The sequence below is a fragment of the Carcharhinus amblyrhynchos genome, chromosome 2 (genome assembly GCF_965287045.1).
Source record: "Carcharhinus amblyrhynchos chromosome 2, sCarAmb.v2.hapA, whole genome shotgun sequence".
NCBI lineage: Eukaryota > Metazoa > Chordata > Chondrichthyes > Carcharhiniformes > Carcharhinidae > Carcharhinus > Carcharhinus amblyrhynchos.
In genome coordinates, this window is record NC_137325.1 from 76,996,756 (window position 1) to 77,021,882 (window position 25,127).

Consider the following 25,127-nt stretch of genomic DNA (forward strand, 5'->3'; position numbering starts at 1 on the left):
GCTTGCCTTATTATTGAGTTGTCATTGATGCAAAATAGGTCATGAGGACATGAAATGACTTTTTTGCCTTCTGCTATATGAACATTAATCTGTAGTACGATCAATCTTTATAAGTTTGTGGGAACTAGTTAAGAACTCTGCCAAGGGTAGTTCTTTTTAAAAAGAACTGAACAGTCATAAATTTATTAATTAGTTTCCAGTGACAGCAAGAATAAAATTTGTTATGACTAATGCCACTTTGTAGAGCGAAGATATTCTTCCAATACTCAAACAAAAGAACAAGTTGTGCATCTGATGCGAACAGAGATCCTGGTTTGTAAGAACAAATCTCCTGATAGTGTAATTGGCTTTAAGCACTAGCCTAATCGTAACGTGAAATGTTTTGACCTTCACCTTTCACTTGTGCTTCTCGCTCTGAGAACTGCGTTCAATCACTGCATAATTAGGTGATTTCTTCATAATTTAAGGTTCAAGGCCAAGTTCGCCACACAAAGATTCACTTTGACAAACTAAAGAATGATGTGTGCCAGAAAGTGGACCTTCTTGGAGCAAGTCGATGTAATCTTCTTTCTCATATTTTAGCAACATATCAGGTAAAAACATTGGAACTTATTAATCTTGCTCTTAGTTACTGTAATTAACTTGTCTAGTTCACTGGCTGTTTTAAACAGAACAAGCGAAAAATCAAAACAAATCTGTGTCAACTTCTTTGAAAATAAAAGTTAGTTAGAAGTGAAATAAACAAATAATCACATTAACCACCAAGTTATATAAACCCTCCCATCCGTTTAATTGCATGCCCTCCAACTGTAACTCTACCTCAACTTTATACTTCCCAAATTAAATAGTCTTGATTTATCTTTATCTTAATCTATAATCCAAATATGTGGTATGGTAGAACATTTTATTAGCTCATCACTGCAAATCTTTCTTGGTATGAGATCAAATCATCAGCATGTCACCTGAGATTTTTAAAAATCCTACCACATTCCTACTTCCAGTGCTGGGGTTAAGTAAATCAAGTGATGACATGCATTGCTGCGTCATCTTAACTGTTGATTTTAAAATATTGTCAGTTTCCTATCCACTCTAACAGCATTTGGAGACTAGATGTTTTCTATCAATATCTGACACGTTTCTCCAGGACCTTTCTTTTAGTATCATTCATGGGATGTGGGTGTTGCTGGTTAGGAAAGCATATACTGCCCATCCCTGTGGCACTTGAGATGATGGTGGTGAACTGTATTCTTGAATCACTGCTGTCCATGGGGTGTACTATACCCACAGTGCTGTTGGGAAGGATTTTCCAGGAATTTGGCTCCGTGCATCCTTGAGACATACTCCATGCCTTCTCACCATAACACCAGACTAGCTTAAATCTGTGGGCTTGTGGCAGCATCAGATGTGCACCATAAATTTATCTGAACTTTGTTGTATCACAAACTCAAATAGAAACATATAACTATCAGTTGAACATTAATGCTGACATTAAATGTAACATTTTCAGCTTTCTTCGGGCCTACGTCAGATTTTTTTTTGAATGCACCTGTCTTTTGTTACCCGCTATTCTCTCGCTTAATTATAGTTTAATCGTAACAGCATAAATTTAAGAAAGTTGTAGTGTAATAACTAACATGAGGTGAAGTTAATTCTTTGTCTCTGAAGGTTTCCAGCTTTAAGATATAATAATTAAGTTGCAACCCAATGTCTCCACTCTTGTGAGGTTATTTAAACAAAAATGAACATTAAATCATTTTGCTTCACAAGTAATCTAAACCAAAAATAAAGTCTGAGGGATAGAAATTAGTCTCTTCTGAGAATTGTCACAGACCTGACAAATTTACATTTTAATTATTGACTATTCAGTTGTTAGTTTGCTATTAAAGGCAAATTAGCAGTTAACTATTATAATGGAAGCTAATTTTCTTCAAGTATGTTGCTCAGTTCATCTTTAATGTTGATGAGTTTTTAAGTGTTTGGATAAAGGACTTCTAATTCTGAAGAAAGTATTTGTAATAATTGATCTGCGTAAATCATAAACAACCTAGTTATATGTATTGAAAGTTGCAGCTACTTTCTATTCCCTTTGTGTGTATTCTCTGTTTTCCCTTTACCAAATTAATTGTATGTGAACTTAGATTTAAATATTGTTTCTTGTTAGGGTAGGTTTAGTTTCAGTTTGTTTTATGTCAGTAAAATCTGCCAAGCAGAAGCAAATGATCAGCGGTGGCAGGCCGATCAATTTGGATTTAAACAAAATTTGTCTCAGACCTAGAATTCAAATCTTATCAGTCATTTGTGTTGTTGACATCTACTTAAACTTATTCTAACTAGCCAGGTCACTCAATTTTTAGATTGTATTACAAGTTTTCTTTTGGCCATTGATTTTACAGCTCAATTTGACTGCAACCTAATTGAATTTGGTCAGATTTACAAAGAGTTGAGCTTTTGTGCTGCTTTGTTAAACCCTTACTTCAAGCATTGATCTGACTGTAGAGCAAACAGCCAATTTTAAATTGCATGTTTAATCCTTCATGAAATATTTTGACATTAATGAAAATGAGATCAGAACTTGTACTGCAAAGGAGATTTAGACATTTGTGGATTGTAAAGCTCAATTAATATCACTGTTATTGAAAATTGAGTTTGATTTATAAAGAAGTTATACATTTGTATAACAAGACCATAAGAAAGGGGAGCAGGAATAGGAATAGCATTTGACCCCTTGAGTCTGCTCTGCCATTTAATAAGATCATGCTAATTTGATGTGGCCTACTTTCCTGCCTTCCCCACATAACCATTGACACTTTATCTCCATTGCTCACTGGGGATGAGAATTCCAAATATTAATCCTCTGTAATAAAAAAAATCATCATCTCCTCTATCTTTAATGGGAGATTTCTTATTTTTAAAATTCTATCCTGCAGTTCTAGAGTCCCTGACAAGAGGAAACACCCTCTCAACATCTACCCTGTCAAGCACCCCAGAATCTTGTGTTTCAAAAAGATCACTTATCATTATTTTAATCACCAAAGGCCCAAGCTGCTTAATCTTTTCATCTTAAGAAAAATACCTCATCCTAAGAATCAGCTAGCAACCCTTTTCTAAACTCTTTCCATTGTGAATATGTAGGAAGGTAACCTAAACTGTACAAAGCACTTGTGATCTCAACAATGCTCTGCACAGTTATAAAAGACTTCCCTACTTTTCTATTCCATCCCCCTTGGAATTAATGTCAATTTTCCACATGCCTTCCTAATTACTTTGCTGTACTTGTACGTTGATACTTTTGATTTCATGGACACGACTCCCTGAACCCTCTGACTACAGCATTCTGTAGGCTCTCTTAATTAAAAGATATTTTCTATTCTTCCTGCTAAAGTGAACAACCTCACATTTTCTCACACCTATACTCCACCTGTCCATCTTCTGCCCATTCATTTAACCTATCTGCATCCCTTTGCAGTCTTTTTGTATTCTCCTTGGAACTTGTTGTCCTAAGTATCATCCTATTGTCAGCAGATTTGCCTACTGTGCAGTTGGTCCTTTTATCCAAGTTATTTTGGAAGATTATGACCAATTCATTTACTATCTCTAGATACATCAATTAATGATTCTCTGTGATTATATTGTAAGTGATGTATCTGGAGATAGTGGGTGGCTTTGTGAGTGGAAAATCATGTCTCACAAATTTGATTGAGTTTTTTGAAGGGGTAACCAAGAAGGTAGGTGAGTGCAGTGCAGTTGATGGTGGTTACAAGGACTTTAGCAAGGCCTTTGATAAAGTACCCGCATGGTAGGTGGTTGCATATGGTTAAATCTCACGGGATCCAGGGTGAGGAAGCTAAGTGGATAAAAAAACTGGCTTAATGAGAGAAGCCAGAGGGTGGTTGTAAAGGGTTGTTTTTCAAACTGGAGACCTGTGACCAGCGGTGTGCCTCAGAAATTGGTGCTGTGTCCACTGTTATTTGTCATTTACATCAATGATTTGGATGAAAATATAGGAGGCATGGTTAGTAAGTCTGCAGATGATGCCAAGATTGGTGATATAGTAGACAGTGAAGAAGGTTATCTCAGATTGCAACGGAATCTTGATCAATTGGGCCCGTGGGCTGACGAATGGCAGATGGAGTTTAGTTTAGATAAATGTGAGGTGATGCATTTTGGTAGACTGAACAAGAGCATGACTTACTCAGCTAATGGTATGAGTTGGGGAGAGTTACAAAACGAAGAGATCTAGGGGTAGATGTTCATGTGAGGGGCACAGATCAGCTAGAAAGTCAATATCTTTTCCCAAAGGTAGGGGAGTCTAAAACTAGAGGCTATAGGTTTAAGGTGTGAGAGGAGAGCTACAAAAGTGTCCAGAGGGGCAATTTTTTCACAGAGGGTGGAGGGTGGTGAGTATCTGAAACAAGCTGCCAGAGGTGGTAGTAGTAGAGGATACAATTTTGTCTTTCTAAAATCATTTAGACAGTTACATGGGTACAATGGTATAGAAGGATGTGGGCCAATGTGGGCAATTGGGACTAGCTCAGGGATTTTTTAAAAAAAAGGACAGCATGGACAGGTTGGGCCAAAGGGCCTGTTTCCATGCTGTAACCTTCTGACTCCATGACCAAATTGGTCATAATCTTCCAAATTAACTTGAATAAAAGGATCAACTTCACAGTACACAAATCTGCTGACAATAGGATGATGGGTAGGAAAACAAGTTGCAAGGAGGATACGAGAAGGCTGCAAAGGGTTGTAGATAGGTTAAATGAGTGGGGAGAAGATGGACAGGTGGAATATAGATGTGAGAAAATGTGAGATTGTTCACTTTAACAGGAAGAATAGAAAATATCTTTAAATTGAGAGAGTCTATAGAATGCTGCAGTGCAGAAGGTTCAGGGAGTCATGTCCATGAAATCATAGAGTTTTATAATTAAGCTATACATTTAACAAAATACTTGTATCTCCCTAGTGCCAGTTTTAACTGCTATCTCTGTAAAAGAAAACAAAATTAACTTACCGAACACTTCCTACCCGCTCACTTAATTGATGCTTTTGGCTTTCAGCTCCCACACCCTGCTGCTGGTCTCCAGCTTCCCCTCTAGGACCATTCCCTTTTTTTCTAAAAGGTCAGAATAGTAGCTCATTCCATACCACACTGAATTTCCTCAACTACCAGATGTTTCAAATAAATGCAACTTTGTCTGTATATGATGCAACATATCTATTTCATGATTTGTGGAAAATTTGAGTTGGTTTTGCTGAATGGGTAGTTTTACTGCAAGAGTTTTAAGCAGTGCAAGTTATTTGGTGGATGTGAAAAGATAAAGTATATAATTTTGTTAACATTGGGGATTGTAGCTATTTAATTCAGGAATGATTAAGTTGCAAGAATGAATGTGAGGTTTTTGTTGATCTTCAAAACTCATCCCCTAAATGAAATGTATGGTATTGGGCTGGCAAACATCTATAGTTTATCCATTTGACGGTGATATCATGTTAAAATGTTTGACTCTTTCTTCTGCTTCAGACAACATTACTGCACTTCTGGGAAAAGACATCCCACACAATGGCAGCAATTCATGAAAGTTTCAAAGGCTACCAGCCATATGAATTTGCAATGTTGAAGGTAAATTTATATTTGGATTTGCATGTTCATTAAGGTTATGTAAAATTATAACACTACTTACTGATTTGCCTTCCTCCCTCCCCTCTCTCTATTTAAGAAAAAAGATTCCTATCCCTTCCAAGACTTGTGTGAATTTGCTTGAACTGAAAAACACAAGTAAAGAAGTATTAAAATAATACTCTGGAGTGCAATCTAGCATGTAGGGAAAGAGGACTTGAGAATGAGTTTCAAGTCACTTGTACATTTAGAAGGGGGTTTACTTTCTAAATACTTCTTTTAATGTTTGTAAATTATGGGCGGGTTCTCCCTTCCTGATTGCAATGAATGGAGATTTCATTGAACGCTAATTTCTTCATCCTTTCTGGCTGTGACGGTTATTTAGGGACTGCTGGGATTGTGATATAGCCATGATGAAGATTTGGAAATATATATCCTGGTCTAGATAATGTGTGATGAACCTTTTAGAAAACACTAATTTTGTCTCAACTACTGCATTGCATCCAATTTTGGGGATTGCGCTTGAGAAAGAATGTAAAGAATTTAGAGGAGCTGTAGATTAGGTTAACTAGGGTTGCTCTTCTTGAAGAAGAGGTGATTAAGATATTATTTGATAGAGATGTTTAAAAACCATGAAAGATCTGAACAGAGTGGATAGATTTTTTTTACTCTTTCATGAGATGTGAGCATTAATAGCAAAGCTAACATTTGTTGCTCATCCTTAATTGCCCTTGAGAAGGTGGTTGTGAGCTGCCATCCTGAATGGCAGCAGCATGTATAAGCAGACTGTGTTATTAGAAAAGGAGTTCCAGGATTCTGACTAAGCAACCGTGAGGAACAATGATATGATTCCAAGTCAGGGTAGAATGTTGGTTGAAGGGAAACTTTTCCCTTTGGAGATTTCAAGAAACCAGAGGACACTAGTTTTAAACTATTTGTCAAAGATCTGAAGTGATGAGAGAAAACATTTTTTTCACAGCAAATGGTTTAGCTCTGGAATGCGCCTCTGAGAGGTGGTGGAGGCAGATTCAATTATGGCTTTCAAAAGGAAATTAAATGAGTACCTGAAGATTAAAACCATTACAGGATTATGGAGAAAGAGCCAGGAGAGAGGGACTAGGTGAATTGCTCTTAGAGTCCCTGTGAACTCAGTGGGCTGAATGGTCTCCTTCTAGGCTGGAACTGTATATGATTCTATGAAAGGGAACTTGGGGTGATAACATTCCCATGAAAACATCTAGCAATCATTTCAGGAAATAGTAAAGGAAGAAAATGAGGAGAATACTTTCTGGTGTGGAATATTCAACTTCTACTAAATGATGTCAAAGTTGCAAGACCTGAATCAATCGAGATCACTCTTCCTGTTGTGCAACGAAAAATTATGTGAAGCAATTGGAGAATGCAGCATAGAAATTGCACAAATCCCAGAAGCACTGGAAGTTACAGCAGAACCTGAAGTTGAAGTTGAGGTGGAGGAATAGATTCAAAATGAATAAGTGGAAATACTATTTCAATGAGTAAGTGGTAAAGCTGTGAAACAGTTTCTCTAGGGAGATGGTGAAAGTAGAAAGTGTTGATTCATTCAGTTACAAATTATGTTTCTTTCAGAACATAGTTTGGGATTCAGTGTATGAATAATTTAAGATATAGTAAGTGCAGCATACTTGGGAGGAAGAGTATGGTTCCCAAAGCTGTCATTCACAGAAGGATTTTCTTACCTTGTGCAATATATAATTGACGATTATTATTTACAACGATTAGTTTAACAATTCAATTGTTGTATCAACGAGCTTGTTAGAAGCTGAAATAGATGGACCTTGGTCTAGCAATTCTTGTGTTCTGTAATTTGAAGTGGCACTTAGATCAATAAGGCCTCGGCATGTTGAAAATTTCTCATAAATTTCTAATCTGGGAGATGGGAAGAGGTAGATTCTCCTCCTTCCACGCTATTTCTTCACCATCAGTGCTTGAATATTTTAGGGATGTTCTCAAGTTATTCCCACTTCAGTTTCATTGATTTATTTTTGTAAATAGTTCTCGGGGGGTGGGATGGGGGCAGTGGTGTAGTGGTGTACGTGTGTGATGTTGGCCAGGCTGTATGTATTGTCAAATAATTCCAAGAGATTGACTCTGACTCTGTATGATGTATGAGTGATAATGTATGCTGAGTTGGGATGATCTGTGACACAAAGGGAAACTTGAACCTCTTCTTATTCCCAAGTTATTACTGCTCATTGCCTTCTCTGTAGTAAACATTGCAGGAGAGGGAGATGTCCCAAAGTAACCTTGGGAAGTTGTGATCCTGTGCTCTGTGGATCGTGGAGAAAAATTATGGTTGCGCTAGTTGAAAGATATCAATCAAGTGAGCTTTTCTGGCCTGAATATTGCACTGCATCAATTCAGGCAGGCGTTTTGGCAAAATCGTGTTTCCCCCACATAGCAGGCTGACACGCTGAGAACTGTGACTTCTGTGAGGTGGGCGCCTCTGCAAGTTTTTATTCGTTCATGAGGTTTGGGATAACTGGTAAGGCCAGTATTTATTGCCTATCTCTAATTACCCTTGAAAAGGTGGTGCTGAACGCCCCTTGAATCCCTGTAATTCCTGTGTGGTAGGGCACAATACTGTTTAAGGAGTTCCAATGTTTTGACCAACAAACAACAGTGAAGAATGATGATATATTTCTGAGCCAGGATGAAATGTGAACTGTTCGGATAATGAGTAGGTAATGGTGTTCCCTTATTCTTCTAAATAGTAGAGATGACAAGTTTGGAAAATACTGTCAAAGGAGCCTTGTTGAGTTGCTGCAGTGCATTGTGTAAATGGAACACACTTGCGGTCATGCTGCACCCTAGATGGAGGGACTGAATGTTTAAAGGTAGTGGAAGGGATGGTCTGCTTTGTCCTGGATGGTGCTGAGCTTCTTGGGTGTTGTTGGAGCTACTGTCATCCAGGCTAAAACAAGGAAAATTATAGCACAGAAACAGGCCCTTTGGCCCTCCAAGCCTGCACCATGCTGCCTGACTGAACTAAAACCCCTACCTTTCAGGGACCATATCCTTCAATTCCTATCCTATTCATATATTCATCAAGATGTCCCCTAAAAGTCACTATCATATCTGCTTTCACAACCTCCCCCGGCAGCAAGTTCCAGGCACCCACCACCTTCTGTGCAAAAAAGCTTGCCTTGTACATCTCATTTAAACCTTGCCCTCGCACCTTAAACCTGTGCTCTCAGGTAATTGACTCTTCCAACCTGGGAAAAAGCTCTGGCTACCCACTCTCCCCATGCTCCCCATAATCTTGTAGACTTCTATCAGATCGCCCCCTCAACCTCTGTCATTCCAGTGAGAACAAATCAAGTTTCTCCAACCTCTCCTCGTAGCTCAGGCCCTCCAAACCAAGCAACATCCTGTCAAATCTTTTCTGTACCCTCTCCAAAGTATCCACATCCTTCTGGTGGTGTGGCGATCAAAATACAAGTGTGGTCTAACTAAGGTTCTATAAAGCTGCAATGTGACTTGCCAATTTTTAAACTTGGTGCCCCGGCTGATGAAGGAAAGCATGCCATGTGCCTTCTTGACTTCCTCCTCCGCCGGTGTATCTGTACACCCAGATCCCTCTGCCTATGAATACGCTGCCATTTACATTATATTTCCTATCTGTATTAGACCTTTCAAAATGCATTTCCTCACATTTGTCTGGATTAAGCTCCATTTGCCATCTCTCCGCCCAAGTCTCCAATTGATCTTTACCCTGCTGTACCCTCTGATGGTCCTCATCGCTATCCGCAAAATCCACCAACTTTTGCGTCATCCGCAAACTTCATTACACACAACAAAGGTCCCAGCATTGATCCCTGAGGAATGCCACTTGTCACAGCCCTCCATTCAGAAATGCACCCTTCCACTATTACCCTTTTGTCTTCTATGACCACCTGTATCCACCTTGCCAGCTCACCTTTGAACCCATGCAACTTTATCTTCTGCACCAGTCTGCCATAAAAGACCTTGTCAAAGGCCTTACTGAAGTCTATGTAGACAACATCCACTGCCCTATGCTCATCAATCATCTTCGTCACTTCCTCGAAAAACTCAATCAAGTTAGTGAGACACAACCTCCCCTTCACAAAACCATGTTGCGTCTTGCTAATATATCCACTTACTTCCAAATGGGAGTAAATCCTGTCTCGAAGAATCTCTCCAATAATTTCTCTATCTTTTAATGTAAAGCTCACTGGCCTGTAATTGTCTGGATTATTCTTGCTACCATTCTTAAACAAAGGAGCAAAATTGGCTATTCGCCAATCTTCTGGGACTTCCCCTGTAGCCAGTGAGGATACAAAGGTTTCTTTTAAGGTCCCAATAATTTTCTCCCCCGCCTGTCTCAGTATTCTGGGATATATCTCATCAGGCCCTGTGGACTTGACTACCTTAATGTTTCTCAAGAACTCCAATATCTCCTCCTTTTTGATCTCAACATGATTCAAACTATCTACACACCCTTCCCCATACCAAATTCTTCTCTTTGAACACTGACGCAAAGAACTCATTTAATACCTCACCCATTTCCTCTGGCTCCACGCATAGATTCTTTCCCCTGACCTTAAGTGGGCCAACCCTCTCCCCGGCCACCCTTTTGCTCTTTTGTATGTATAAAAAGCGTTGGGATTTTCCTTAATGCTGCTGGCCAATGATTTTTTTTGTGACCCCCTTTTAGCCCTCCTTCCTCCTTGCTTAAGTTTCTTTCTACTTGCCTTGCATTCACACTTGCTTCATGTGTTCCCAGCCTTCCAGCCTTGACAAATGCTTCCTTTTCCTCTTGGACTCGGCTCACAATATCTCTCATTATCCAAGGTTCCCAAAACTTGCCATATTTATCCTTCACCTTTACAGCAATGGGCCAGTCCTGAACTCCTATCAGCTTACACTTGAAAGCCTCCCACATGCCAGATGTTGATGTGCCCGCAAAAATCTATCCCCAGACTACATTCTTCACTTCCTGCCTACTATTATTACAAAGAACAAAGAACAACCCAGCACGGGAAACGGGCCCTTCGGCCCAACGAGCCCACGCCGCCATTTCAACAAAGCCTTTTCCTACACCTACCCTGCCCTGTGTGTATTTGAATGGTACTCCTAATGTAGCCAGATTCAGGGGAGAATAGTGTAAGGTCAATTTGGTACACCAATCAGCCTAAGAGCACATCTTTGGGGTGTGGGAGGAAACCGGAGCACCCGGAGGAAACCCACGCAACCACAGGGAGAATGCGCAAACTCCCACAGACACACGCCCAAATCCATGCATCTGCACAGCTAGCAGTGATAGTCACTGAGCTGTTGTGGTGCCCATCTGCTGGTCCAGGGTTAAGCACACACAATGACACGAAGTACTAGGCCACTCTCGAAACCTCCAAGAGCAGGCCACGCATGACCCACTGTGTGCATGCCCCTCGTTTGACAACAAGGTGGACCGACACCTGTGGATTAAAAGAGACAAAAACATTAACATGTAATAATACATTTCCAGTGTCGTCCCAAGGCTCTGACACTTTCTAATACCGTCTACTATAACCCTCCATCCCTGTTTCACTTATGTGTCTATCTGAGTAAACCTTAAACAAGTCCAACGTGCCTGCCTCCACCACCTTACTTGGTAGCGCGCTTCATACCCCCAGGACCCTCTGCGTGAAAAACCTTCCTCTAGTATCCAAATTATACTTCTCCCTCTTCACCCTTAGATCGTGACCTCTCGTAATAGTTGTCCCCAGTCTAGGGAAAAGCCTGCCACTGTTGACTCTATCTATTCCCTTCGTTATTTTATACACCTCTATCAGATCCCCCCTTAATCTCCGTCTTTCTAAGGCGAAGAGCCCCAGTTTTTCTAATCTTTCCTCGTAACTCAGTCCTTCCATACCAGGCAGCATCCTGGTAAACCTCCTCTGCACTCTCTCCGGGGTCTCCACGTCCTTCCAGTAGTAAGGTGACTAGAACTGGACGCAGTACTCCAAGTGCGGTCTAACCAACGTTCTGTACAACTGAAGCATTAGACGACAGCTCTTATACTCTATACCCCTTCCTGTAAAGGCTAGCATTCCGTAAGCTTTCTTCACAACCTTCTCTACCTGTGTTGACACCTTCAGAGACTTGTGCACCTGCACTCCCAGGTCCCTCTGTATTTCTATACTCTTAATCGGTCTACCTTTTATCGTGTAACTCCACCCTGCATTATTGTAATTAGCCTTCCTCCAGTTTAGCATGTTAACTTGAGGACTACACTTTGTCTTTATCCACCAATACCTTTTAAAGCTTACTGAATTGTGGTCACTGTTCCTGAACTGCTTCCCTACTGAAACGTCGACCACCTGGCTAGGCTCACTCCCGAATACCAGGTGCATTATGGCCCTTTCATTAGTTGGACTATCTACATACTGTTTCAAGAAGCCTTCCTGGATGCTCCTTGCATCCTCTGCCCCATCCGCATCTCTAGCATTAAGTGAGTCCCAGCCAATGTAGGGCAAGTTAAAATCTCCCACCATAACAAACCTGTTACTTTTACACCTTGCCAAAATCTGCCTACGTATCTGTTCCTCTATCTCCCACTGGCAATTGGGTGGCCAATACTAAACCCCCAACATTGAGACTACACCCTTCCTACTCCTGGGCTCTGCCCATATTGCCTCGCTGTATGAGCCCTTCGAGGAGTCCTCCCACAGTACAGCTGTGATATTCTTCTTAACCAGTAGTGCAACTCCCCCAACCCCTTTTACATCTTCCTCTATTCCACCTGAAACATCTGTATCCTTGGATGTTAAACTGTCAATCCTGTCCTTCCTTTAACCAGATCTCTGTAATAGTAACAACATCATAGTTCCAAGTACCAGTCCAAGCTGTAAGTTCATCTGACCTACCTGTTACACTTCTGGCATTGAAACAAGTGCATTTTGGTTTACCAGATCCTCTTTGATCAGGTTTTTAACTTTCTACCCAACTCCCTAAACTGCTGCTGCAGGACCTCATCACTCTTCCTACCTATGTCGTTAGTACCAATATGTACCACAACCTTTAGCTGTTCACAATCTTCATTCAGAATGCTTTCTGCCCATTCAGAGACATCCTGGACCCTGGCACCAGGAAGATAACATACTGCAGTCTCTTTCACATCCACAGAAATGCCTATCTGCACCCCTAACTATAGAGTCCCCTATAACTGTTGTCCTAGTGCTCTTTGTTCCTCCCTGCATAACAACAGAGCTAGCCATGATGCCACTGTTCTGGTTGCTGCTTCTGTTATTCCCTGATAGGCCATCCCTCCCAGCAGTATCCAAAATGTATACTTGTTAGAGAGCAAGTAAGAGAGTATTCCTTCACACTCCCAGCTTGTGCCTTGTGATGGACAGGTTTTGGAGAGTCATTGCAGAATTCCAAGCCACTGACCTACTCTTGTAGCCGTAATATTTAGTGACTGGTCCAGTTAAGTTTCTGGTCATTGTCAGCAACCTGGGAGATTGACTAATGGCACATTCAATGATAGTAATGCAATTAATTGTCAAGGGGAGATGGCTGCATGACAACAGGTGTTGGGGATGGTCCAGTCGATTCAAATTATCATACCTCAGGGTTTGGAACGGGATCCTTGTTGGGTGAAACTAAGGAGTGAAAGTCCTGCTCACTACACTTCTGAGGGCGCACAGAATCTCTTCCCTTGTATATTTATTGTAGCTTTCATATAACTTAATATTTACTTTCATGTTTTAATGTGCAAATCTAAGTCACATTGTTGGACTTGATCATTTCTCTTTAAATATGGAAGTTACCAAAGCTGGTAATTATTTATTTAGCTTCCACTGATCTATCAACTATTCTGGGGCTTAGATCTCGTATTTTAAAATTTATAAATCCTGCGTCTAATTAAAATTCAATGTGTTTAAGGAATTTTTTCATCTATTCATTGCTTCCCTCATTGCCATTTACTTGATCATATTACATCAAGGAAAGTCAAATGAGTGCCTTTTTTTCTGAACGAAAAGAGAACAATAGAATCATAGAAAATTGCTGAATAAAAGGAGGCCATTCAGCCAGTGATGTCTGTGCTAGCTATTTGAAAGTGCAGTTGTACCTAGTCTACACAAGTTTCAGGCATTTCTGTCTGATGGGGATCTAACACAGTCGCCATGTTGGGTCACTGCAATACAAGATGATGGCCAGACTGCCCATCTTTATTTAATTTTTTTTTTTGCTTGGAATTCAATAAAACCTTTTTAATCCAGAGATGATTTCAGGCTTTTTCTCAAAGTGGCACATGATGTCTTTGTGAGTGAAGGTCAATGCACCCAATGGATGCAGTTCATTCAGTAAGAGTCACTATGACTAAATGTATCAACATATAATGTTTGGGGTAAATGGCAATGGTGGTTGGATAAATACTCCTGGGAGCAATAAGGAGAAGGAGGGGGTACGTATAACGTGCATAATAAGAGAAGGGTAGATGGTGCTGAAATTTGAGTGAGCATGAGGAAGGATGTGATAAAGAAAACTGGGAAAACTGAACAAAGTGACATGGGGCTTAAACAATAGGATGTAGATGATTCAGTGAATGTACACACTTCTTTGTCATCTGGTTAGGCCATTAAACTGCTTCCTGCACTGCATCCAGAAACTGGGCACGGCCTGTCACTTTCGCTCACTCATCATCTACGAACAGCCTTACTTTCTTGGTGAAGGAAAAAGCATTCCTCCTCCCAGAGGAAAAGTACGATCATCCTCTTCTGCCACCACTGTTGTCATCATCGTCACTACTTTAAATGTGTGTGCTGCCCTTAAGCTTTATGCAGCAACCAGCCTGAGCATTTGCAATTGCTGTTGAGGAAGAGGCTGACTAGGGTGAACGTTGGACCCTTAGAGGATGAGGGGGGGACTTAGTGGTAGGGGATGGGGAAATGGCTGAGGCCTTGAATAACTTTTTTGTTTCGGTCTTCACGGAGGAGGACGCGAATAATTTGCCGGGTGTTAGCGATGGAAAGATGGTAGGAGTGAAGGGCCTGAATGACATTATTGTTACTAGAGAGGCAGTGCTCGACAGACTGGAGGGACTGATTGTGGACAAGTCCCCAGGACCGGATGGAATGCATCCAAGGGTTCTGAAAGAAATGGCGGAGGTGATAGTGGATGCCTTGGTGATTATTTTCCAAACGTCGCTGGATTCCGGGGAAGTGCTGGAAGATTGGAAAATGGCTAATGTTACGCCGTTGTTTAAAAAGGGTGGCAGGCAAAACGCAAGGAATTATAGGCCGGTTAGTTTAATGTCTGTTAACATAGAACATAGAACACTACAGCACAAACAGGCCCTTCGGCCCACGAGTTGCGCCGATCACATCAACACCTATCTATAACCCCCAATCCCATAAAACCCCATATACTCATCCAGAAGTCTTTTAAAAGACCCCAGCGAGTTCGCCTCTACCACCACTGACGGCAGCCGATTCCATTCACTCACCACCCTCTGAGTGAAAAACTTACCCCTAACATTACTTCTGTACTTTCCTCCCCGCACCTTAAACCTGTGTCCTCTCATAGCGACCATTTCAACCCGGGGAAATAGCCTCTGAGAATCCACCCTATCTATTCCTCTCAACATTTTATAAACCTCTATCAGGTCGCCTCTCAACCTACGTCTCTCCAGGGAAAAGAGACCCAGTTCCCTCAACCTAACTTCATAAGGTTGTAGGTAAAATGTTAGAATCCGTGATCAAGGAGAAAATAGCAAGGCATCTTGAGGAGAATTGTTTGATAGAGCAGACACAGCACGGTTTCATTAAGGGGAAGTCGTGTCTGACGAATTTATTGGAGTTCTATGAGGATGTGTCTAGGGCGGTGGATAGAGGAGAGCCGGTGGATGTGGTGTTTCTTGATTTTCAGAAGGCGTTTGATAAGGTGCCTCACAAGAGGTTATTACAGAAGGTCTGGGGGCATGGAGTTGGGGGTAAGGTGTTAAGCGTGGATAGGGGATTGGCTGTCAAACAGGAGGCAGAGAGTGGGGGTCAATGGGTGCTATTCAGATTGGCGGTTGGTGACTAGTGGAGCGCCCCAGGAGTCGGTGCTGGGGCCTTAGCTATTTACCATTTATATAGATGATCTGGAGGAGGGAACGGAATGTGTGGTGTCAAAGTTTGCTGATGACACTAAGATTGGTGGAACGGCAAATTGTGCAGAGGGTGTGGAGAGTCTGCAGAAGGATCTAGATAGGCTGGGCGAATGGGCCAGGAACTGGCAAATGGAATTTAATGTTGGCAAGTGTGAAGTTGTCCACTTTGGTAGGAATAATGGTAGGAAGGACTATTACTTACATGGCAAAAAACTGCAGCATGCGACGGTGCAGAGGGACCTCGGGGTCCTTGTGCATGAGTCGCAAAAACCCAGCCTGCAGGTGCAGCAGGTGGTCAGGAAGGCGAATGGGATGCTGGCCTTCATAGCGAGGGGGATTGAATATAAAAGTAGGGAGGTCTTGCTGCAACTGTATAGGGCACTGGTGAGGCCGCAGCTGGAGCACTTGCGCAAGGATATTTTGGCCTTGGAGGGAGTGCAGAGGAGGTTTACTAGGCTGATACCGGAGTTGAGGGGGTTGAACTATGAGGAGAGGCTGAATAAACTAGGCTTGTACTTGTTAGAGTTTAGAAGAATGAGGGGAGATCTCATTGAGACATATAAGATGATGAATGGGATGGATAGGATAGAGGTGGAGAGGCTCTTCCTGCTCAGAAAGGAGGACACAGCCTCAAGATAAAGGAGGGGGCAGTTTAGAACAGAGTTGAGGAGGAACTTCTTCACTCAAAGGGTGGTGAATCTCTGGAATTGGTGGAGGCTGCCTCACTAAATATATTTAAGACGTGGGTTGATAGGTTTTTGATAGGCAAGGGGATTAAGTGTTATGGGGAGAGGGCGAGAATGTGGAACTGAGCCACGACAGATCAGCCATGATCTTATTGAATGGCGGGGCAGGCTCGAGGGGCTAGATGGCCTACTCCTGCTCCTATTTCTTGTGTTCTTATGTTCTTATGCAGCTGAGATTGCATTATGCAGGTTTGCATCATGCTTGATACAGTTAACCCACTTAGAAACAGACAGACCAGAACTTTCCAGCCCCAGTGGCCAGGAAGCATTGACATCTCAATTTGCATCAGTGGGACTGAAAGATCTCATCAGCATGAAAGTCTGGAAAATTCTGGCCACAGTCAAAAACTAATTGGTGGAGTTGAGATTGAAGATCCCATCCATTCAGTTTAAATCTGAGGCAGCCTGTACTCTTCTTAGTAATGGGCCACATTCATAATAACATTGGGCACAGTCTCTGAAGAAGGGTGATATCCTACCCACTGGAGGCATTTTTCAACCATTTCTTGCTGAATATCACATGATGCTGATGGTGGGTTGTCCTGTGTCATCACCTCTCTTTGATGGGTGCCCTTGAGATGATTGATTTTGATTTATTGTCATATGTACTGGGATACAGTGAAAAGTATTGTTTCTTGAACACAATACAGGCTAAACATATTGTTCATGAGGTACATGGGAAAAGGAAAAGGATAGGGTGCAGAATATAGTTTCGCAATTACAGGGAGGGTGAAGAGAAAGATAAACTTAATATATGATAGGACCATTCAAAAGTCTGATGACAGATGAGGAAGCTGTTCATGCACTTTGTATAAAGAGATTTCAAATCTGGTGCCAACAGTTGGCACAGATCAAAAACTTTCTGAAGGAAACCACACTTCACTCACTGCATTTAGATAAATTCTATATGTAATTTTCTTTGGTCTATAATACCTGTAGTGGCAGCAGAACCCCCCCCCCCCCCCCACACACCAGTGATTGCCCCTAGCCCTGCCACCTTGGCACTGCCAATGCCGGTGGGCACTGCAAAGGTGCCCCCTGGCCATGGGCACTTTGCCCCTTGGGCAGTGCTGGGACACAAGCTGGCACTACCTTCCCTGTTGCCCGAACCCCTGGAGGATCCTAATTGCTCCCCCCGTTCGCCCTGCTGGGGTCACCCATTAGTTCCCCACAAGTGGGGAGCTACTGTAAATACTGCTGGAGTGAAATACTCTGGCAGGGTGGGGGTTGCTATTGGGCCCAGAGAATTCAGACCCGGGCCCGATAATGACATTTAAATAAAATTAAAATCATTTACTTGGTCTTCCCACCGATTTCCAGCGTGGTGTCAACCGCACGCGTGAATCCTGCGACGTGATCGACCCGCTCATCTCCCAACCCAACATGTTTAAAAAAAACATGCACATCGGGATGGGAAAATCAGGCCCATGGAGTTTTGGGAATGATGGATGTGGATTTGGGAGGTGGTTACATAAGAACATTGAAGAGAAATGTGAGGTTGGAGATGGTGTGGTAGTTTATGTGGATGGTGGGGTTGTGGATTAGTTTATTGGGAGAGGGGTGAGGAAGGCAGTTTCAAAGGTGAGAGGAGCAGGACTTGAAGAGAGAACTGTTAGCAATGTTGGCTAACATGGGGATCAGGGAGGAAGTTGGGTAGTCAGCAATTAGTAGAAATAGGGTCAAGGGAGCAAATCTCGTGAACAAAATAACCTAGAAGAGGGCATGACAAGAGAAAGATGTGAGTTTTGTGCTCGGGTAATGGACTCATGGAAGAAGCAAATCCAAAAGAGGCAGCTGATCAGATGGTCTCAAGGTTATTGGCAAAGAAGTCCATGAGATTCTCACTTTTATTTTTGGAGATTCTGGTGGAGAAGACAGAGTGAGAGGTTTAAGCTTCTTTGTAACCAAGAAATGAAGCAGATTATCTTTGCATTCCAGGATGAGCCTGGAATAGTGAGCAACTTAGCAGACAAGAACAGGACCCAATATGTACTGCTTTACGTAGTTCAGCAGATCTGATGGTGATGGCCAAACCAGTTGTTTACTGCATCCTTTCAAGTTTGTATCCCTTGGACTTGTGGGAGGGGAGATGGTTGCCCGGGGGAATGGAGCAGGGTGATAGAGTAATGGTTTTACTGGGGTTTAGGGCATTGAAGATGATGAAGAGAGTGCAGTTGAGCAGATCAGTAGCTGTAGAAATTTTATGGCAAATGGAGGGCCAAAGGGATTTGGGATTTTGAAATAGTGGTTGTAAGAGAATTTGGGGATTTTTTTTTCCCCAGGGGTTTACAATTTTAATTTTATGTAATCAAACAAGATAGTTGTACCAAAGAAAACATGGAAAGTACTTGTATGTAAAGTTGAGAGAAAGAAAATATGATGATTGCTTTAGATTTCCTTTGGCAAATCTTACCCCATAGTGTGAAAAATGACAGTGCTGATTATTTTTATTGTGCATTTCATGCTGTGAAAATCTGTTGCTGCTGGTTTTACTGTGGTATTTTTATAATACTGATAAAATTATGCTTTTTGTATGTTTCACTCTTTCTCGGTAAGTTAAAATAGCAGAGCAACATTATTACAAAAAGACAATGCACTTGTATTCAAAAAAAGATGGCATTATATTAACAAAATACATGATTTTAAATATATGGCTTAATTTCAAGCAGCTCTGACAATTTTATGACTTATTACTCATTGGTTTGTCGAGATGGGACTTTATTGCTTCAGTCTGCTTGATTTGGCGTGATAGTGTCTAATTAAAATCAAAACTCTGTCAAAGTAAATTTAGTTAGATTCATTGATTATTAGTTTATCTGTTTCTATTTCACATCAAAGGGGGAGGACGCATGACTATCACCTTTCTATATGTAGCCTATTGTAACATTTAACTGCCTTTTGAATGATTCAATAATTTTTTTATCTTCACCACTCTACTTGTTGACCCAATCATCATCTGCTTCATCAGTGATCTCCCATTTCCAAACATAAGGTCAGAAGTGGGGATGTATTCCTTGTGTTTAGAAACGTATTTTGACATCAGTCCTGAAATTGCTTCTTACCATTTGTGCAACTATGCCTTCTTATCCTTCTTGATTTAATTTGAAATTCAAATATTATAATAAGGAGTTGTGCCTTAAATTCTGAAGAATTAGCTGTGCCCCAAGCCTAGCTGTTTCAGTACAGCTACAACACTGGCATCTATCTGATATATGGAAAAGTGCGTAGGTAGCAAAGTGGTGGAAGATGTGATTAGCAGTGTTATAAAATAGAGCTGACACAAGAGTAACCTGCTCACTGATGCTCAGTTTGGGTTCTGTCAGTGCCACTTGGCTCCTGAGCTCTTTACAGTCTTGGTCCAAATATGACTGCCCTTGATATCAAGACAGCAGTGTGGCATCAAGGACCCACGATAAAACTGAATTTATTTAGAATCAGGGCAATACTTTCCACTGGTTGGAGTTATACCTCACACAAAGGAAGATGGTTGTTTTGTTTTCTTTCAAGGAATGTGGGCATCCCTTGCTCAGTCTGCCCATCACTAATTGTCCTTGACAAGTTGTGGTGAGTCACCTTCTTGAACCGCTCCAGTAAAGATGGTGTAATTACACCCACAGTACTATTAGGAAGAGAGTTCCAGGTCCAGGCTCTTGGAGATCAATCATCTCAATCCCAGGACATCACTGTCGAAGTTCCTCAGGATAGCGTTCTACATCCAACCATCTTGCCCTTTGTCAATATCCTTCCATTCTAAACACAAGATCAGACGTGGGGATGTTTGCTCATGATTACACAATGTTCAATAGCATTTGAGTTTTCAGATATTGAAGCATTCTGTGTCTATATACAGCAAGACCAGTGCAACATTCAAGCTTGGACTGATGAGTGGCAAATAACATTCATTCCACATGCAATGACCATCTCCAGCAAGACAGAATCTAACCATTTCCCGTTGACATTTAATGGCATTACCATCACACATACCTCCACTATCAACATCCTAGGAGTTACCATTTACCAGAAACTGTTATCCATTTTCACTGTGCTCTAAGCCATGAGTTTTATCTTTCTTCAAGTTGTTTGACTCCTTTCTTCACTCTGCCCAGTTCTCTGATCACTTTTCTCACTACACTTATTGTTCTGTCCCACATCTTTGATCTTTCTCATGGCTGTGTTTTCTAAATCAATCTCTTGTTTAATTCTGGGAACTCTATTCAATAGTGTGTCAGTCAGCATTAGCACTGAGAAAGTGAAATTGGATTCACAATACAAAACATTTGAAGGTAGGATGTTTGCAGTTTCAGCCTTGTGTGTGTGAAAACTCACTCAGGTACCAGACTGAAATTATATTCTAGGCTACATATCTGTTCAGCTTGCACTAAATTCATAAAAAATGAATGATCAGAAAATCATAGCCAGTGTGTGCTTAAAATTTGTGCTTTGTTCTGAAGTGGATTAAACTTCTTACCTTCATCTACTATAATTGTTCATTACATATCTCTAACTTTTAAAAACACTTTTTTATAATCCTCGTTATATCCCTGTGTCACAATTTAAGTGTCAAGTATTTGTGCCATTTAATGAAAAAGTAAAAATAAAGTGATTTTCCATGAACGCAAGTACAAGAGCTAAGATATATGCAGCATTGTAGTCTCACTTCCCTAACTCCTTTAATTGTTCCTTCACACTTGCCCGAATTTTTATGATGTAGCGTGTCTTTTTTCCAAGTAACATGTCCACTCACTCACTGATAGTGATGCAGGAGATCAATACTAGGGACTTTCCTTGGGATTCGTTCACTCTGCAGCACAACTTTGGCAGAATTCTCAACACCACTTCCTTGTAAATCCACCATACCTGATATTGTCCTGTGAACAATAAGCTGAGATGTCAAATAATATGTTAAAACTGTATTGGCTATGAATTCAACCTTGTCAGCATCTTCAGAGTGCAAGAACTTTTGTTTTTTAATGACTGGTATATCATAGAAATAAAAACCCTACAGTGCAGGAAGAGGCCATTCAGCCCATTGAGTCTGCACTGACAACAATACAACCCCAGGTTCTATCCCTACAACCCCACACATTTACCCCATTTATCCCTCTAATCTACACATTCCAGGACACTAACAGGCAATTTAGTGTGGAAACCCCATGAACTCATGGGGAGAATGTGCAAACTCCACGCAAATAGTGACCCAAACCAGGAATCAAACACAGGTCCCAAGAGCTGTGAAGCAGCAGTGCTAATCATTGTGCCACTGTTTCCCCTCTTGTTCATAACACTTCAGTTGTCAAATTTCTGTGTTTCTAAATTATGTCCCCTTGAATTGTGGAATCAGGCAGAAGATTCATCCCCCACCAGCAATGCCTGAGTGAAGAACACTAGGTGGAACCGAGTCTTCCCCTTTTAACTGACCTCTCCACCTCCAACCAACCACCCACCACACCACCCCCCCACCCAACAACTCCCCAGATTTAAATTTCATTAGGTTTCTACCATTGGTCCTTTCCTATATTGTGAAATACCAGAACCAGAGTCACAGTGGGCTGATAATTGAATTCTTCATAAATCCAATTTTACTTCACAGTAGTTAACCTTCAAAACCTTAAGTCTACAGCTACCTACTCTAACATAAAATAGAAACACTCACATTTATAGAGTGCCCTTCATAACCGCCACACATCTGAAAGACTGTTACAGCCAATGAAGCATGAAAAAGTTATATGTCATTACAAAATAATCCATTCAACGACCCCATGGAGATGCACAGCAACTAAGGCCTTGTGGCCACAAGCTAAAGCTTCTGAGGGACTTGGAGGAGCTTTGACCCCCAGATTTACAGTGTGCAGGCCCTCTGACATGTGGACACACCCTAGCACTCATGAAACAAACTCACATCTATGAGTGAATAGTTGCATTGCCTTGAGGATACTTCAGGAACGTTGAAAGCTAAAGGAGGAAACACTAACAAGAAAATCTGGAGTGGAGTCCAAAGGTGGACTTGTCTAAATATGTCACCTTTCCCATAACCCCTAGAACCAAGCCAATGCCAAAAAAATTGTGCTTTTCATCCCTTTGCATTGCAGCAAATGCATACAGACTCCTGCTGATGGAGCTCCTGACCCACGCCAAGTACTGCTGAAGACAATGTTGATCAGCACAGCAGAATCCACCATTTTACAAGATGGAAGGTTGCCAGCAACAATATCGTTTTGCTGGTATTTCCTGAAGAAATGTTATCATTTACTGTCTGCTTGCTAACATTTTGCAAAGAATTTTTATAAGAGCATAAGAACATAAGAAATAGGAGCAGGAGTAAGCCATCTAGCCCTTTGAGCCTGCCCCGCCATTCAATAAGATCATGGCTGATCTGAAGTGGATCAGTTCCACTTTCCTGCTTTCTCCCCATAACCCTTAATTCCCTTGTCTATCAAAAACCTATCTACCCATGACTTAAATATATTTAGCGAGGTAGCCTCCACCACTTCAACGGGCAGAGAATTCCAGAGATTCACCACCCTTTGATTGAAGAAGTTCCTCCTCAACTCTGTTCTAAACTGCCCCCCCCCACCCCCCCCGCCTTATCCTGAGGCTGTGCCCTCTAGTCCTGCTATCCTTTCTAAGCGGGAAGAATCAGACGAGTGAAGGAGCAGAGAGAGAGCTAAGATTTTACCTGTTAAAAACCTGTTTAAAATAAGTTTAAAGCACTTTGTTCTTTGTAGAACTGTTTAAAGCATTTATTTATTGTATTTACTGCTTTAAGAATTCTGAGGGAGTGGTTAGAAGGCAGTTGTGGGCCAACAGCTTTAAATCAGCGCCAGGTTTAAAAGGAGGCCTGGTGTAGACAGCGGGCAGCGTCTGAGCGGGCAGCGGAGTGAGAGGGAAGTAGAGTGAGCTATTAGGGCTTAATATCCAAAAAGGGCTTGAGTGAAAAAAGGCCAGGTGAGTTCGTTTGAAAAACAAGGAAAAAAAAACGAAAAAAATTTTTTTCAAAGCTACTACAGTGAATAATGGAGGGGCATGTGATGTGTGGTTTCTGTATGATGTGGGAACTGGTGGACTCCAGGGTCCATCCCAGTGACCATGTCTGCAGTAAGTGCAGGTTGCTGGAGGAGCTCCAGCTCAAGGTAGATGAGCTGGCCTCTGAGCTACAGACACTGAGGCTCATCAGGGGGAGAGAGGGTGCCATTGTCAATGGGGTGCAAGTGACATCCACCCCCCCCTAGACTGGCTAACTCTAAGGGTCAGGAACAAGAGGGGGCTGCTGGGAGGAGGAAGGGGGGTGAGGAGCAGAGGAAGGAGAGTGGGGAGAGGAGGAAGGAGGGTGGGGAGCGGAGGCCTCAGCCTCTTAATCTGCATAACAGGTTTGAGGTTCTTGCTTCCAGTCTGGAAGAGGACGAGGCAGGTGAGGTTGGTGAGCAAACTGCACACGGTACAGTGATGCAGCAGGACATAGGCAAAGAGAAGGGGAAAAGGAACGTAGTCGTGATTGGGGATAGTGGGGTGAAGGGTATTGACACTGTCCTTTGTCACAATGACAAAGTGCACAGAAGGGTGTGTTGTCTGCCTGGTGCTCGGGTCCGGGATGTCGCAGCTGGGCTGCAGAGGAACCTGGAGTGGGAGGGTGAGAATCCGGTCGTTGTGGTACATGTGGGTGCCGGCGACGTAAGCAAAATGCGGACTGAGGATCTGGGGAGGGAGTATGAAAAGCTGGGAATGGAATTAAAAAGTAGAACCGACAAGGTGGTCATCTCTGGGCTACTGCCTGAACCGAGTGCAGACGGGCGTAAGGTTGACAGGATTAAGGAAGTGAATGGGTGGCTCAGGGATTGGTGTGGGAGGAATGGGTTTGAATTTATGGGGCATTGGCACCAGTATTGGGGTAGGTGGGACCTGTTCGGGCGGGATGGGGTTGGTCTGAACCATGCTGGGACCAGAGTGCTGGCGAATCGAGTAAAGAGGACTGTAGACAGGGCTTTAAACTAATTAGGGAGGGGGAGGGTGCGAGGGTAGGTGACATTACGAGGTATAAAGTTAAGGATAGGGTTCAGGTAAGGGAAGAGGCCGAGGATGTCCCAATAATAGAGGGAGTAGGGGGCGTGAGTATGGTTGGTGGTGTTACGGCAAATAGGGTCCAGGTGAAGGCTGGGATGAAAGCGCTTTATCTGAATGCATGAAGCATTCGGAATAAAGTGGCTGAGCTGGTGGCGCAGATCGGCACAAATGGATACGATCTGGTGGCCATTACAGAGACGTGGCTGCAAGGTGACAGGGACTAGGAGCTGAATGTCCAGGGGTATCAAGTGTTTAGGAAGGATAGGCAGGAGGGAAAAGGGGGGGGCGTAGCTCTGCTGATAAAGGATAGCATCAAGGTGGTAGCAAGGGATGATATTGGAGCCAAGGAGCTGAACGTGGAATCGTTGTGGGTGGAGATTAGGAACAGCAAAGGGAGGAAGACGCTGGTGGGTGTCGTCTATAGGCCCCCAAATAATGATCTGGAGGTGGGGCGGGCTGTTAACGCGCAAATAAGTGCGGCGTGCAGGAATGGGACGGCCGTAGTTATGGGGGATTTCAATCTGCATATTGATTGGTCGACCCATGTTGGACGCGGTGGGCTCGA

General features: G+C 42.2%; 1 protein-coding gene across 2 annotated transcripts in view; it reads left to right on the forward strand.

Moving 5' to 3' along the window:
- The window catches only part of ica1 (islet cell autoantigen 1), a 154,472-nt gene that overhangs the window by 68,570 nt on the left and 60,775 nt on the right, over nt 1-25,127 (forward strand). For both annotated transcript variants that reach the window (XM_080207581.1, XM_080207590.1), the window contains exons 7-8: nt 468-593; nt 5,522-5,620. In XM_080207581.1, the coding sequence (XP_080063707.1) occupies nt 468-593; nt 5,522-5,620 (225 nt within the window). The remainder of the gene's footprint in view (nt 1-467; nt 594-5,521; nt 5,621-25,127) is intronic.